General features: G+C 33.7%; 1 protein-coding gene across 1 annotated transcript; it reads left to right on the top strand.

Annotated features, from left to right (window-relative positions):
* Positions 1 to 360: 360 nt before the first annotated feature.
* Positions 361 to 15,259, top strand: LOC128987740 (uncharacterized). The gene is made up of 8 exons (XM_054408748.1): positions 361 to 441; positions 2,647 to 2,792; positions 3,396 to 3,575; positions 7,891 to 8,077; positions 8,727 to 8,845; positions 9,541 to 9,674; positions 10,064 to 10,181; positions 12,408 to 15,259. The coding sequence occupies exons 2-8, from the start codon at positions 2,678 to 2,680 to the stop codon at positions 14,570 to 14,572; spliced, it is 3,018 nt and encodes a 1,005-aa protein (XP_054264723.1). The 5' UTR covers positions 361 to 441; positions 2,647 to 2,677; the 3' UTR covers positions 14,573 to 15,259.
* The last annotated feature ends 2,978 nt before the right edge of the window (positions 15,260 to 18,237 follow it).

The following is an 18,237-nucleotide window of genomic DNA, read 5'->3' as shown; positions in this document are numbered from 1 at the left end:
TCGATAGCAATACCAATGTAAAAACTTTGAATGCGGCATAACAATACACATCATCAATTAAGAAAGCATTTTTTATTATTTTCCATACGTATGCGTCCATAGAATACGTAAAAATATATATTTAGTGTCTAAGGGCCGTGTTACGATCAAACACATCGGTTTCGGATCTAGGACTCACCATAAATACCACGACAATTGCTACTTTAATAGAAAAAATCACTATATCTAAATACAGTAACTTGTCTAAGTCACCTAAAAGCCAACTTACATATGATGTCATTATAGATTTATGTAAAATGAAAAACTGGAACACCTCTGTTATCACTATAGCAATGATAAGGTCAACACAGTCTCTGAACAGTATCAGTGTGCTATGTACTCTATGCTAGTGCCAGTGTGTGTCAACCAACCAATGCTGCTTCATGCCTACGTTAGAACTTTGTGAGTCCTCCCTGGTTTTACAGCAATAATTATAGCTTAGTGATTTACATTTACTAAATATGTGTAAGGTTTAAAGCTCAGTAGCCTCCGTAGGAAAACACACGTTTGTTTTGATTTTGTATGTTAGCGACTGTCCTTTTGAATGCAAATTGTTTAACCACTCACATTTGTGTATTAGGAAAAAAATGAAAGAATTCGTTAAAAGTTAGTTTATTAATATTTATAAAATATTGCAGCCTTGTAGTTGATTACATCACTATCAAATACACTAGCGGCGAAATTGCAGTACCAAATAACATGGATGCCAGCAGTGCCAACAGTTGTATTACGGATAGCTGACATGTATAGTCGATCCACATTAATGTATCACTCCAATGTATTAAACATTCCTGATTCTTGGAATTATGCACGATCAAGCGTTTTAAAAACAATGCTCAAATGCTTATTGTCAAATACAGTCTCCCTTAAAAGAGTCTTCCGTAGTGGAAGCCATGTTGGATTTCTTCCCCATAAGAACAATGTTAGAATTGCATCATTTGTGGACACGTAACGGCGTTATTTGTTAAGATATAGCTTTGAAATTTATAATTTGTATTTTTAACATAATAGACTCGTGACTGAGGTTTTTGAATTTCGAAAATCCATTTTCATTTCCTTTCAATAATTAGCTTAATTTTAAGCTAATTAATAATCAATTATTCATTATAAAAATTAAAAATTGTGAAATAAAAAACGTCAATCTCTGGAGGACCGCAATTCCTTAAATTTAACTCCTTATCCATAATTATATGACAATTTGCTGATGAGATATTTGGACCCAAAGTTAACATTGTTCTTATGGGGAAGAAATCCAACATAGCTTCCACTACGGAAGACTCAAAAATACGGGAAATGGTTCTATGGGTCAAAATAAAGAGAAAATGATGAATTAAACTTTTACAAAATAGCTTTGTTAATAATATATGCACCAATTTGTATTTTTCACGTATATACAGTATTTAAATTTTTAATTAGTTTGTTCGAACAGATCTTTATGAAACTTGCTATTTATATCAAGGTAAAAGAAACCTTTGTTACCAAAAGTTAATTTTGTCCATTTCAAAATTCAAAATGGTGCCCATTAACGTTTTTATAAATTACATTAGGCATAATGCCGCAACCCCTAGCCTGAAGTAATGTGAAAAACAATCCCGGGCTCGTGCCTAGCGTCTTAGAAAAAAAAAACAAGAAAAAACTATGAACTGCCATGAAAAATATGAAGAACACTTTTATTTAGCATTTTTAATTTCCTATAAAATATCACGACTTTTAGTTCAAAGAAACCAAAATGAGGTGCAACCTGATTATGTAGCTTGCCCTTATTCCACCTCATTTTACAACAAAAATCGAGATATTTCAAATATTTCTTTATTTTTCATCTAGGGACTTACTGATGCTTATGCCTACTGATCTTTGGAAACACTGTGACATGGTTTGGATTCATAAATTGTGATTTTCAAACTACAAAAAATAATGATCTCATTTTAGATTTCACGCAAAAGGAGTATTTCGTAGTAAAGAAGACTAAATAGTTTTAATATGATGTAGTAAAAAAATACTTGGTTTGACAAATCTCAAAGCTATCTAGCTAACGCTCATTATAAAATAAGTATTTAGATCTGAGTACCTAACATGTGCCTAAGCCCTGTGTTAAGCTAATCATAATATATACATCAGATATGAAATATTGAAGTTAAAAATGTTCACTAACAAAGTTTATCATTTTGATTTGTAAACTTTAATAAAATTCCCATAGATTCTTTCATAAAGGTCGCCATCGTATTACTCAATAGATAAGAGGTGTAATAAATATATTTTCAAGGTTGAGAGACGATATTTTCATTGTTCTTGATAGCAAGCATACAGCTACGACAATGAACTATTAGTTTCCCCTAGAAAAGATTTAGAGGGAACTACTTTTTGGTTCAGTAATGTATTATTCAATTTTTAATAAATTCACCATAATAATTTATCATAATGTAATGATAAGGTTTCCTACAGAAAATAGTGGTTTGTGAATTTGTTATGACGTCGAATTTTTAGTGGTACATGAATTCTCTACCAAATTAATAGGCTACTCTATATTTTTATAATCATAAAAAAATATTAGAAACAAAATATTAGTTAGTTTTCAGTGTTTTAATGTGTTTTATTTTTTATTTTTAGGGTGACATTGATGAACTGAAACTCTTTATTCATGCTACTGCTTCTGTTGCTGAGTGTTTATATTCTGCCGAATGTCTACACAAAGCCTGTTCATCCCCTCAACCCTGTGGAACAACCCTCGGAATGCTACATCTTACCTCCGTCACGTATGTAATCAATCGTTAGCATCTATAGACAGCTATTTAAGCCCGTAATAGATCGATCGATATAAGCTACAGCTGGTCCATATAGGTTGAATGTCCACTCTATTTATTACGGTAATGTGTACGTCAACGGTGTCATAGTCAATTTAATCCATTTTACCTATCAGGAACCAATATAAAAAAATCCTTAACCATAAACATTTTTAGACGATTATATACTCTGGCTAAAGAGAACTAAGTCCTAAAACAGCCTCAGTCCAGTAGGGTTTCAGCTCTCTGGATTGGAACATCACGAAGAATAGAAAATAAGATTATAAAAAATTACTTCCTTAATGGATTTTACGGTTGGTATGGTTTGACGAATCTTGTATTTGGAAGATATCTTTGGGGTAGTCCTAAGGTAGAATTCAACCATTTAACGATGAGGTAACTTGCCAATGACCAAACTAAACAGTTAGGTACCTATGTTATTCTATTTTCATATCGTACAATATCATCCTTATATACCTTAAATTGGTAATAAATGATAATTTTTTCGATTGGACACTCAAATCATCATCAGACCCAATGATCGAGTTTTTTGATGGGATTAACCTGTTTCCGCAGCCCCCAAGGTGTACCACTGGACCCCAGAGAGCCCCGTCAACCTGTGGGAGCTGTCAGGGAGGTTCCAGGGAGACTTGGTGAGTCACCAGGTGGTGTCCCGGGGGGAGCGATGTGTCCTCAAGCAAGGTGTTGACTACTGGCCTGAGGCCGTCGTCCCTGTGTCCATCGGCCCTGGGTTCGGTAAGTAAAACAGATAAATAAATAGTAGTTGTAATCTGTATGAATACACATTTGTTAACAGTCGGATTGGTTTAGTTTCGTACTTGTTGAAATTGTATGCAATAGAGTATTAATATTCGGAAATTGTGTTTGAGTTTATATTATTACATTCTTATTACAGATACGATTTTATATAGATTTATTCTATATTAAAATATGTTTCAAATTGTCTGAGGCTAGATTTATTATTTACTAACAAAATAGTTGGCTCCAGATATACACCCTTCAATCAAATGTATTATTTTACTAAAGAGAATTTATCAACATGGTTTTCATTGAACATAAACCTGAAAAAGCAATATATATATACACAACCATCTATTCTAATTATCGGCATTTAACAATATTAAAATTATAATTAAAATATCGATATTAGTATTAAAACACCAATAATTAGAACAAAGTAACCAATACAAGTTTAATATTATATTTAGAATTCATTAGATTTTAAATATATTATTACGTTATTTTTTGTATTGAAACAATGGAAAGAACAACCTTTAGTGCTGTGGTACTTTGAATAGATTTTCAAATAGTCTTATTGGTAATTTAAATCTGTTGGGGTTATTATCCACAATTGCTTATCTTATAATTAGGTTTTATTTGACTATAGACCTACAAATATATTACCAAAGACTACAAAACTGTTCATTCAAAAATCTTTTTTTATTGCCTTCAATATAAAAAAGGTAAACTTCATTGAGAAAAGGCCTTGGAGAGAAATTGAGGACTACTTATAGAAATATTAAAAAATGGCTTAATGCCACATCATACCGCATTTTCATCAACAATGCTACTTGTACTTACCAAGAAATAGTGACAAATAACTTTACTTAATGCGTACGCACAAATATAAAAGCATAAAGTTATCGTTCAGTTAGGACTTCTTCGGCTTTTGTTGAGTATGAAATAACATAAAAAAAACTCTACGCCAACTCAAGCAATGTACAGATGATATCTAATCTTAAAAAGATGGTCACAGTTTTGATAGAGAAATAAAAAAAAAAACGCAGCAAATTTTGAAGATTGATTGTGTCCAAGCCAAAACATAGGTTGACCTAGTTAATTCTAAAAACTCTTTAATTTTTAGGGAACGATTACTTAACAAAACATATTACAAATAATCATAAATGTAATTCACAATATGTAAATATTTAAGCGAAAATATTGTGCTTATTAAAGCGTAGATTATTTGAACTGTTGCGAGTCACAGGAATTACCTTCAATGATTGAAGGATTGACTATATGACAAGTGGACGTAGCAAATCCTCTCTGGCTTACAGAGTAAGCATGTACACACGCTGTGATCACCGTAAGCCATATGACAGAGTTTGATCAGGTTATTACATCTGATAACAAGATGGCAAATTACAAATACAAATGATGCAATGACAAACTAGTGTGCATTGAAGTGAATACAATAACGATACAATCCGGATTTCTTAACACTTAGCTTTTACATGAAACATAAATTTTTACATATTTGTTTGTATTAACCTCAGAAGGATCAAGGAAAATGTTTGGGTTGTGTCAGGTCATATGGGAATTTTAAAAGGAGTATCAGTGATATTTAGCTATTCAAATTCTTTTGGAAAGGAAAAGAAGTGTTTGGTGGGTTGACATGGTCGCACAATGAAAATGCTTAGTAAATCCAAACAAAAACAATTACAAAGAAAAAAATAGTTCAACAAAACAACAAAACAAACATTTTTAAGCCTCTAATAATTTCGATTAAATTCATTATATCAATATTTATGGAATACTAGCAACAGTGCCCGTTGTGGTTAAATACAACGGTCTCTAGTAAAATAATGGTTATGAAATCCATACACCACTTTACTCACTAATATTATTGGTACAGTTTAAGCACGTAACATTAGAATCACACATTTAACATAAGGAACACACTTTAAACATAAATGCAAATTGTTAACAACAACATGAATCAAATAAAAATTAATTAGATAACAATATAACAATAAGCTGTTGAATTATTAACACATGTTTCGTATGATTAGATTATGCATACTGGTAAACCAATTATTGCCATCTATAAAAATATCTAATTGGTTTTTCTTTTCCGAGTTGGGTTAGTTCTTCTACCCGACCGATTCTCATAATTTTGGCCTTAAACTAAAGGTATGGACAGATTTGCCATCAAGCATCGGCATTCATTTTGACGTATATTTCGAGTTATGCACAAACTGCCTCCCTGTACATTTCTTATGGGAGATAAATTTGTTTTTTTTTCGAGTTCAATGTTTTGCAGGCGGGTGATGGTTTACAGGAGGGCTCTTCTACCTGCCCGATTTTCATAATTTTGGTCTTAAAATAAAGCTATGCATGCACATATTTGTCATCAAGCATCATTATTAATTTATCTAATGTATTACTCGACGAAAGTTTTTTTTTCTCTTCAATTAAAGATGTATTCCAGCAGTTCTAATTACATTATACATTTTGGTCTAAAAACCTTAAGTGAAATACCAGCTTTCATTTGAGCTATTGATTATTAAGATCGGACTACCTAAAGCACACTGCTGAATCACGAATCAACAATAAATACAATCGTTTTAGTACCTATCTGCAATCAATGTTACGTAACCCTATTTTTATTTAAGTTATTTTATATGTCTTGGTCTTAAAATACTTCAAAGGCTTTCACTTGAGATATTGATAGTTTTAATCAGTTAAGTTCAAGATACTGTATCGCTCAATCAGAAAATATAAATTTGATTATATCTTGGATATGGAATTTAGTTTTAGATACATTTTACTTAATTCTAATTACGTTATTCTATTTGTTTTGACCTAAGAACCTTCATTGAAATACCAGCTTCCATTTCATTAAAGCACACATCTAAATCACGACCAACACAAATTGTTCAATAAATGGAGTTATTTATCATCGATTTATAGCCAAACGATCTTGCTTGCAACCTCAACAGTACTTTGATAATTATTTGGAAATCTTCACAAATTAGGCTATCCAATGACCTATTACTTATTAAATTGGTTCAGTAGAACTGTAGATTTAATTGTACAAAGTTTAACAACAACATCTTTAATTCAGTATTTTCTCACTACTATAAACCTGGAGGTTGCTTAACGTTTTTGCAAATAACTTTGAAACGGCGAGGAAATCGACCAAAGTGGAAGGTGATAATCTGAAAGAGAATAAAATTTCCTACAAATTACCATTATGAATTTCTTGAATATACTCAAAAAAGGCAGCCTAAAGTTGGCTACAAATATAAAATTGAAAATATAAACCTGGAATAAAAGGAGTTTTAAATGTATTATTTTTTATTTTTTATTTTTTTTACCTTAAATATCTAATAAAATCATACTTTCATAATTATTTGCAAATCTACACAAATTAGGCTTTCCAACGACCCATTAAGTAACAAAATCGGTCCGGTAGAAGTCTAGATTTAGTTGTACAAAGTTTAACAAAAATATATCTAATTCAGTATTTTCTCACCACTATAAATTTGGAGATCACTTAGATTATTGCCAATATCTTTTAAATGGAGGGGAAATCGACCAAAGTGAATGTGATATTCTGAAAGAGAATAAAATTTGCTACAAATAACTACTATGCAATTCTTGAAAATACTTAATAAAGGCAGCCAAAAGCTGGCTACGAATAAAATCTTGAAAACGGAAACTTGAAAAACCCAGTTTTTAATGTATTTTTGTTATTTTTAATTTTTCACCACAAATATTTAATAAAATCGTAATTTTATAATTATTTGCAAATCTACATCGTTTAGGCTTTGTAATGACTCATTAATTAACAAAATCGGTCCAGTAGAAGTCTAGATTTAGTTGTACAAAGTTTAACAAAAATATCCTAAACTCAATATTTTCTCATTACCATAAATTCGGAGGTTGCTTAGCTTTTTTGCAAATAACTTTTAAATGGTGAGGAAATCGACCAAAGTGGAAGGTGATATTCTGAAAGAGAATAAAATTTCCTACAAATTGATACCATGCACTTCATGGAAATATTCAAAAATGGCAGCTAAAAGTCACGCCCAAATAAAAAGTGTGAAAACACCGTTTTCAATGTATTTCTTATGGAAAACACATTTTATTTAATTTATCACCATAAATCATAACAAAAACAAACTTTCATAATTATTTGCAAATCTACACGACTTAAGCTTTCCAACGACCCATTAATTAATAAAATCGGTCCAGTAGAACTCTAGATTTAGTTGTACAAAGATTTTTAAAACTGAATTATATATAGAATAGATATTAATTTTAGGATTTAAAGATATGAACATTCTGAAGAAAGCTTTGCGGATAATCGAGGATAAGACGTGTATTCGCTTCCCACCTCGACAAGAGAACCACACGTCCTATGTGGAGCTGAAGGGAGACTTGGGCTATGGTGAGTGCTGGTCCTATCTTGGGAGGATCAGTGGCAACCAGACCCTCAGCTTAGGGGAAGGGTGAGTATGATGTAGGCTACAGTGTAGAGAGGACACTATCTGGGGCTGGAAAATACTACATGGGACTACGATTAAGAGTGTTTTGTAAAATCTTTGACTATGGATAATACTAGACTTACCATGGTTTTGGAATGAAAATGGACTACAGTGGACATAAGCCACAACAGAGTGTGCTGGTGTCATAGTTGACAAATGTTGTAAATAAACGTTTTAAACAAACATATATTGTTAACTACACCTCAGTAACAAAAACTAAGGGCTGTATGCTTTTAGCATTCACAGTTAATGACTCATTGAACCATGTTCTTTGGACTCACATTGGATACAGCTTGTCAAAGTGTATGGGATATCTACTTCAGTATCAAACATGTATATATATATAAAGTCCATTAGTTAATGGCAAAACACAAGTAAGTATTTTGTAAAAAGCCGTGGCGTATCCCAAGAAAAATAGGGACATAAAAGATATTGTCAGAGGGCTGAATGAATATACAGAATTAAGAATACACGGTGTAAAGGTAATTTAGTTAGAGAAAGATGATAGTAGGCCTATATAATGAAAGTGAAATAATTTGATATTGCATAATCATATCACAAAATTTAACTTGACATTCTTACATGGGACTAAATGTACACGTCTGTATCTCAGGTGTGTCAATCTTCACCACGCCCTGCATGAGATCTGCCACGCTCTAGGTCTGGTGCATCAACACAGCTCTCCTGACAGAGACGACTACATCAACATCCACTGGGAGAACATAGACCCAGGTATAGACGCAGACGTGGACGTATTTGCCAAACCTGCGTCCTTAATTATTACATAATCTGTCAAAAATAGAAAACAATGTATATCATTAATATCCATACCCCAACCTTGAATCACTAAATAAACATGTAACCTCAAAGGTCAATCAACTCTGATAGGAAGGGATAATTTCCTTGAGTTTAACTTTTTTACATTCTAGCCTAAACTATGATTAGAAAATAAAAATAACGCGTTATTCAAGAGGAGACGATAAGATTGTTTTGACTGAGATATTTTAGATTTTACCATGGATAAACCATAGTTCCTTATTAACCATTTTATCACAACTCTGCTGTACCTAAACCACGAGAATACAGTATATATATTCATCTGTTACAACTGATATGATCCCAGCAGCTGAAACAAAAGTTACTCGTCTAACGATTGGTTTTTCACAAGTTATTAATGTCACAAGGAGTTATGTGTGCCTTTGTAACTCCACTTAAGTGGCCTAAGTTAAAATTCTTCATGTGCATAGCAAAAAACAAGGATAGTTTTAAATATTTTCAATAATTGTGTGACCCTCCTTCTTCCCTTATTGGCAGGGGCCTCTTAGAAGTCCCTGGCTGTTATTATTATTATTTGAATATAATACTTGTGAAGCAGAACTGTTCGGATTATTTCACGGTGATTGACTTGCCTAACTTGTTCATTTCAGATTTCGTAGAATGGTTCGACAAGTACACCTGGGACGAGTATACGGACTTCGGTCTAGGCTACGACTACTACAGTGTCATGCATTACAGTGCCTACATCGCGTCCAGCAACGGCAAACCGACTCTGTCCGCAAAGGTTGTGGTCAAGTACAAACCCAATTTATATATACTGTAGTCTATTTATAGTAATGTGTGATAACAGCACAGTAACAACAATGCCCTCATTACTGCTTCGAGGATACTTTTTATTGCTACCGAACTAAATAGATATTTTACTTGGTAGAATTAAATAGCAGTGTTAACTACTGATGGGAAAATTGCCGGTACGATTCTGAGAAATGTCACTCACTAGGTGTTTGATGATTCGAAACTATACCCTACTGAACTTGACCATTCCCTTTTAATAAACAGTCCTGGCTAAAAGCATCATTCATAGTCAGTGTAGCTATCATTTCATCCTTTCAATATTCACCTCCAGTCATCCTCGTAAAATGTAATCTGATCTAATGAGAGAATTCTCTTCAGGACCCGGACGTGAAGATAGAACCACGCACGACGTTGAGTGAAAAGGATGTGCAGAAGCTGAACATGATGTACTGCAGCGACGGCGCGTACGCTAGACAGTTCAACTACAGGACGTTTGGTAACTAATTACTCTACATCAACAATCTACAGTAATGCTACGGAGTAGTGGCTTGTAATATAATTTTAATTACGACTATTGTAAATAGATTTTTTTTTAATTCAGCTTAAAGATGATGACAAGGTTTCAGTATAGTTGAGATATTCTGTAAGTTAAAGTGTACATCGACTTTATATCCCAGAACACTTAGACCCAGGAATTTATGTTTTCATGAATTATATTTTGCCTTTGACTTTGGAAATTGCTATGAAAGCCGAATAAGAAAACCAATAAAATTACTATTTTACTCTGAATCAAACTTGGTACCTACCAGATAAACATACATAGCATAATAGGCTACTTTGGCTTTGTAGTAGACAAAAAATGAGGTGTATAATATTGTGTATATTGTTCATAGTGCTTAGATTATATCTTGTATCAGTTCAAAATTAACTCTAGTAGTGTGCAATTAAGTGCTTTATAATCTAAAAAGGCCGAGGTTTGTTTTGCTGAATGACGTTAATCCCAGTTTCTTGAAATTAAACCTGGGAACATGACGCAATTAAAACACCCCTCATCGATTGAATGCTGAAGTATCAACTGAGCTTCAACCAAAGCTTCAATTGGCATTCATAAAGTATACAGGGTGATTGATATAAGTGTGCCAGCCGTTTTATTCGAAAACTATAAGAGATATAAAAAAAAGTTAAATGGTAAGTGCCTTGGATTTTGTATTTAAAAAATTGTAGTCAAGTCAAAAAAATTATTTTAGCCGCCATTTTTCCAATATGGCCACCAACTTTGATTTTTCTTATGGAATACCCTGTATTTTATGATGTATTCTGGTAGAATATGTAATTTTAAGACGATTTTATTCTTGTGATTTTTTTCATAAAACTAACCGTTTCAAAGATAATAATGGTTAGTTTTGAGATTTCTGCATGAGAAAGAGTTTCGATAAAGGCTTAAGCAAGCATGCCAGCTGTTTTATTCGAAAACCATTCAAAATTTCACAACTTTAACCATTATTATCTTTGAAACGGTTATGTTTATGAAAAAAATCACAAGAATAAAATTGTCTTAAAATTACGTTTTCTACCAGAATACATCATAAAATACAGGGTATTCCATAAGAAAAATCAAAGTTGGCGGCCATATTGGAAAAATGGCGGCTAAAATAATTTTTTCGACATTACTACAATTTTTTAAATAAAAAGTCCAAGGCACTTACCATTTAACTTTTTTTGATATCTCTTATGGTTTTCGAATAAAACGGCTGGCACACTTATATCAATCACCCTGTATTTCATTCCTCCATGTTTTCTGAGTTAATTAAAAGTTAAAGATAAGTTTTCAGGAAAGGGTTACGTGTTTTACGACATATTTACTTTGACCCCAATGTAGGAAAGTTGTAAGTGGAGAGTTATTTACACGTGGTGTGCGTATGTCGTATATAGGCCCGAAGCTCCAAATCACTTTAACCCGATCAGCTCGTCCGTGGCTAGGGACCAAAATGCAACCCTTTGAAAGCTTTGATCAAAGTTCTATCCCTAACCATCAAGTTTACGGCTTAGCATATCTTGATAAATCTGTAGTTTTCAGATTATATCATGTTTTGAGAATATTTGTTGCATTGAAGATTAGTAACAACAAATGAATTTGTCATTTGTAGTAAATTATACATTTCCCAAATAAAAGATCGTGCAAATTCTGCTTAAAAAGGTATTTTTAGAGATTTTAATTCACATAGTTGATCAATTTATATTTGTATCACACGTAATGTTCAGGGAACAAAATAAACTTTTTGCCAACACTGCCTGAACCAAATTTGACTTTATTATATTTTCAATCGCATGATAAACACATTATTGAAAAAGAACAGCCACTAGGCACTGTAATGATTATATTCGTGTAACGTTATGTAAAAAGTTTCAATAGTATTCAATTATGATTGCGCGTTACTTCCTATGATTTCATACTATAATCAGTATTGGATCCACTTATAAATAGGATAATTAGGAGAACTACCCTAATAACAGGGTGACTATCCTAATTTTTTTTTGACGTATAAAAAAATAAAACCTCTGACAAAATGAAGCCTTATAGATGAAAACCTTTGTAAGTAATTATAAATGTAATTGCCGTAAATATAAAAAAATATGAATGTACCTACAGTTTTCTAATAAAACAATATTTTGATAATTTTTTAATATTTTGCAATTTATTCACCCTGTCCACCTCTCGCAGGAGGCTATGTCGTGGACCTGGTGGATGACTTGTCGCCCTTCACACGTCACATGATCATTCTGCTGACCGCCATCTGGCTCCTTCTGGTGACGTCACTGGCAGGCAACTGGCTGTTCTCCAGACTTCTTGTCAGGAAGACTGTCCCAGACACAGACAACCCAGAAGACGGGGGAGATCCGGAAGATGGGATGGGAAAAAATATTTTCTTGGAAAAAGAAGTCATATTGGAACAGGTGTTGACCAAACCAGATACAAAAAAGATTTTGAGGTTAGTGGAATGTGAGAAGGTAAATGAGTCATCTAATAGGATGTCAATGGGAAAGGAAATGGAAGAGTCGCAGGGTCAGGAGTTGACAAATACCAAAATAAGGAATGATATAGCCAAGGATGTAAAGGTGCCAAGAAATGAAGGGGATGCAAATATCGAAGACCAGAGGGTTCCGGAAGAAGTGATGAGGGAAAACGTATATCATGCTGAAGAGACGGTAAATAGCGAAATAAAAACCAAGGGGAAAGATATACTCAATGACGTAATGCTGCTCAAGGAGAAGGAAAATGAAAAATGTAAGGGAGAAGGAGACACTGTAAGAAATATAGATAACACTGGTGCGACTAAAGGAACAAGCGAGGAGAAAAGAAACAATAACGAAGAGAAGATGAAGAATGAGAGTATGATCAACGAAATTCAGATTGACTGTGAGAAAGTGGTTACAAATGTTGTGGAAAGTAACAGGAACAATGAAATTGATAATGATAATGTGGATAAGGAGAAGACCAATAATGAAATTACCATCAAAAAAGAAACGAAGATGGATGAGGTGGTGAAGATGGAAATCCTCAAAGCGATTCAGATGGACAATGAGGACGTGACAATGAATTTGATTAACAGGGCTGAGGAGGTGGATATCAACAGGGACAAGATAGTCGAGAGTAAGAAAAGTACCCAAAAACATAAGATTAACCAGGAGGAAGTTAGGAGTGTTGAGAGCAAAGGTATTCAAATTGATAATGGGGAAGTAGTAAAACATGCTTTGGAAGGGACTAGTAGGGAGGATATTAAAATGGAGGATGGAGCCAAGTATGAGAAAACGTTGATGGATATGGTGAAGAGCAAGAAAGATAATATTGATGAGGAGGATGTGAGGGGCAAGTACGGCAATATGGAGACGCTGATTAACCTGGAGGAAGTAGTAACAAATAAGGGAGATACATCAATCAGGGAAAGTGTACGAGAAATGTGGGAAGGGTCTGAGGAGGAAGTAATGACGAAAATAAATGAAGAAGAAACCACCCAGATAGAAAAGATTGTAGTAAAGGAGAATATTGAGGAAAATGATAAGATGTCAGGGGAGGAGGAAGTGAAAATTGAAATTGTTATAAAGGAAGATGAGACTTTCAAGGCAGAAAGAGGAGAGGAAAAGACAACCGAGGACCTGGAAATGGTTATAGCAAAAGAGGATGAAAAGGCTAAGGAAGACGATATAATGATGAGGTATGGAGGTAGGATGAGAGAGAGTAAAAAATCTACAAAGGGAGGTTCAATAAAAAAGAACGACCGGGCCAAGAAGATACTAATTGAAAGAGGGAGGGAGAAGACAAGAGACGAAGATAGTACCAGAGAGGAACGAACAACCGAAAATAATATAAAAATAGGAAAGGGGGCAGGGTTATTTGAGGATAACAACATGGCCGAGGAAAGTGAGGTAGAAAGGTGGAATGAGGATAAACCAAAATACAATGACATAGTAAAGAATATTGGAGATAAGACCAAGGAAGAACGAGACGCCAAAAATAAAATATCAAAGATGGTAGAGTTTTTTGAGGATGGCGACAGGGCTAAGGCGAAAGATATAGAAATATGGGAGGAGGAAAAACCCAAATATAATGAGATAGTAAAGAATATGGGGACTACAAATAAACATCTGGATGTTGATGATAAAGAGATAACTAATATAAATGAAGCCGTAAAACCCCACGAATCTGGCAAAGAGGTTGGAACAAGAAAGGGAGGAGGATCTAAGAAAACGGACTGTGAGAATGTTGATAAAGTGTCGGTAAAGCGGAAGGATAGTACTAAAGATGTAGAGATTGGCACGGAAAAGTCGACGAACAATGAAAATGATACAAGAACACCACGGAGAAGGAGGCAAAAAAGGAAAACCTAAATTCGAAATGTAAAAGTCAATGGAAGAAGTGAATGAAGAAATAAATCGAGCAAGTTATGATGTGTCGTTTAAAAGCAAAATTATAAACGACAGTTAAAAATATTTCAGTTCACATAATTTCAAATTCTGTTAAGTAAGCTGGAGGTTAATTTTTTACAGTCATTGAGATTAAAAATATACTTACTGTTGAAAGTATTTCCATATCCATACAGCCAATTACACCACACACAAATTAATATAAGGCATAGAAAAAAAGTAAACGAAAGAACATGTTATTTGTAATGAGACATTTATGTATAGTGCAAGATATGGTATGGTTATACTGTTTATAATTTGTAAACCCACAATAAAACACACGAGTTTACATTTTACAGGTACATACTTTTAAAACTGTTATGTTCTGCTAATTAAATATTTACTGAAGCAAAACTCTAACCAGAGTCGTATTTAACCGTGATATTTTATGTTTTTAAGTTGTTATATTTATGTTTGTTATCTGATTTTTTATTATTTGTTTGATCCAGGTAATACTGAGTCTCTGTTGGAAATTGAAGATACAAGTTTAGTTTTATCAGCTTTAACAGCTTTAACAGAAGCTTTTATGAATTTATTTAATATCTTCCTTCAGTAGTATTCAATCCTGTTGATAATTATATTTGACAATATACGTTAAAAGAAATATTTTTACCCAAGAGTTCTTATTACTTGGTCCAATTTGCCAATATAAAATCATTTCCTGTCAATATAACTATAATCGACGTTAAAGTTGGTAAATTATGATTACCTTGTGATCGATTTCTGGTTCCCTATCAAGTACTATGGGAAAACCAGTAGACAAAAATGTTATCAACACCAGGAGTTGCGACAAGAATAGCATATTACAAATATCATAACGCCACGAACTAGGATGATTAAACTATTGAAAGATATTTGGTTTTGTATCGTGAGATAATACTCCTTTTGCTAACAGACTGGTTTGTTTGAATTACTATAACGGTACTTCAATAAATACAACAGTTTAGCAATAGTGTATTCAAAGTGATATGGGTTTATGAATTCGTTACATTAACAAATATATTCGCCTTTGTGTTTGGGTGGAGTTGTAAACTGTAATGCTTTTGTATAATAACCCAGTTAGTTGGTCATGCTATTTAATACACTTACAAACAAAACTTCTTTGAAACAATGATGAATTCAATGGAAATTGCAAAATTCGTTGCAACTAAAAATAGTTGAGAAGTAAATAACTATTCGAGCTGATAGTTAATGTATATTTATGGCTAATGACATTTTTTAAATACTAATACCCTACTTCTCTACAATATTGATAGTAAAATACGCTATGTTTATCTGTGTATATTTGGGGGATGCTGCTGAACTTACCGATTTCAGGTAATGTGAAGAAAACCTGAACAATTCTTATATTTAAGTACATTTTACAAGTAAATATAAATTAATCATTTCCAATTATACACTTTGCTAAATAGAATGGCTTGAGTAGTAAACAAAATAACAAACTCATAAGTCAAATGAATACGTAAATTAAGGTATAATACATTCATATGCACGTGTAATAATCTGCCTATGGAAAACAGGTACGTGGATTTCAATTGATGTATAAATGATTGAAATTCATGAAAAACAATAATAAAATAATATACATTCTGATAGCTATACTTAACTTTGTTGTATGTTATTAGATTAAGGACTGTTTACGTTTTTGGCGAGGGAAGACCCAGGCCCTCGTGAGTATGATTTAAATTGTAGGTATTTTGTGTTGTTCGAAAACATAAATTTGTGCCAAAACTATTTTTTTTATTATAGTTTATTCAGAGACATAAAGATAAGTCAGAGTGAAGTTTTACAAAGTAATACCTCTGTTATAGATGAAACACTAGAAAGACTTTCTTTGAACAGTAATTTTATCTTTGTTCTTAGTTATTGTGAAGGCGTCCCTTGAAACATTACGAGAAGGAAATGTTGATGGTTTAATGTTGTTAAGCTATGTCATTTTTATTATTAACCATTCTTTGTTAGCCGTAGCGTGAAGTACCGTTTCTCATAATCATTTTTTATAGTATGGTATAATTCAAATTTGTCCTAACTACATAGCTTGTCTTGCGGTTCAAATATAGTTTTTTTAAATCCACTACATATGTTTCGCCAAATATGGCATTTTCAAGTGGTTTATGGATACATTATATCCAAATTGGATAAGTTAAATTTTTTAGTTTTATAAAGTTGAACACAAAAATACATCGTAACACGCAAAGCATTGCAGCGTTCAGGTTAAGTGTTGTGGGCCTACATGTTTAATGTTTTATTCGTGCTACAATGTATACATTTTTGTCTTTAACTTTTTTTACAATTTAATGTGTCCAATTTGGATATAATGTTTATGTTAATCACTTCAAAATGCCATATTTGACGAAACATATGTAGTGGATTTAAAACACTTAATAATTGGAACTGCAAGACGAGGTATGTGTTTAGTCTATCTAAGTAGTTCAGGGGCTTCGAAATGGAATTTAATCCAAATTTGTGTTGAATAATATTTTTGAAAAAAACACCACATTGGAAAACTTAATATAGTACCGAATAACTGTTCCTGAACAATTGAGACAATAGTTTCGTTGCAGTTACACCCTAAACAGCTATATTGGTTGCCAATACCAATATACTGTTGCAGTAGTCTATGGCGACTGTGGTTGTTGTATAGTTAAGCAATGCGGCTACACTAGGACAGCTCAGACTAACCTTAATGCAACTGTTGTCCAGGCTTCTGCTTCATGTGGCTACTCTCTGATCCGGGTGATCAATCCTAGCAAGAGAATATCCCTTGGTACAGTTGACTACCGAGGTGGCTCAGACTAACCTTAATGCAACTGTTGTCCAGGCTTCTGCTTCATGTGGCTACTCTCTGATCCGGGTGATCAATCCTAGCAAGAGAATATCCCTTGGTACAGTTGACTACCGAGGTGGCTCAGACTAGCCTTAATGCAACTGTTGTCCAGGCTTCTGCTTCATGTGGCTACTCTCTGATCCGGGTGATCAATCCTAGCAAGAGAATATCCCTTGGTACAGTTGACTACCGAGGTGGCTCAGACTAACCTTAATGCAACTGTTGTCCAGGCTTCTGCTTCATGTGGCTACTCTCTGATCCGGGTGATCAATCCTAGCTAGAGAATATCCCTTGGTACAGTTGACTACCGAGGTGGCTCAGACTAACCTTAATACAACTGTTGTCCAGGCTTCTGCTTCATGTGGCTACTCTCTGATCCGGGTGATCAATCCTAGCAAGAGAATATCCCTTGGTACAGTTGACTACCGAGGTGGCTCAGACTAGCCTTAATGCAACTGTTGTCCAGGCTTCTGCTTCATGTGGCTACTCTCTGATCCGGGTGATCAATCCTAGCTAGAGAATATCCCTTGGTACAGTTGACTACCGAGGTGGCTCAGACTAACCCTAATGCAACTGTTGTGCAGGCTTCTGCTTCATGTGGCTACTCTCTGATCCGGGTGATCAATCCTAGCTAGAGAATATCCCTTGGTACAGTTGACTACCGAGGTGGCTCAGACTAACCTTAATGCAACTGTTGTCCAGGCTTCTGCTTCATGTGGCTACTCTCTGATCCGGGTGATCAACCCTAGCAAGAGAATATCCC

The sequence above is a fragment of the Macrosteles quadrilineatus genome, unplaced genomic scaffold, assembly GCF_028750875.1.
Source record: "Macrosteles quadrilineatus isolate MER2022 unplaced genomic scaffold, UCM_ALF_1.0 Scaffold_2__2_contigs__length_208266976, whole genome shotgun sequence".
In the NCBI taxonomy this organism is placed as follows: Eukaryota; Metazoa; Arthropoda; class Insecta; order Hemiptera; family Cicadellidae; genus Macrosteles; species Macrosteles quadrilineatus.
Note: the sequence above shows the minus strand (reverse complement) of the source record. Positions and strands in the feature narration are given on the sequence as shown.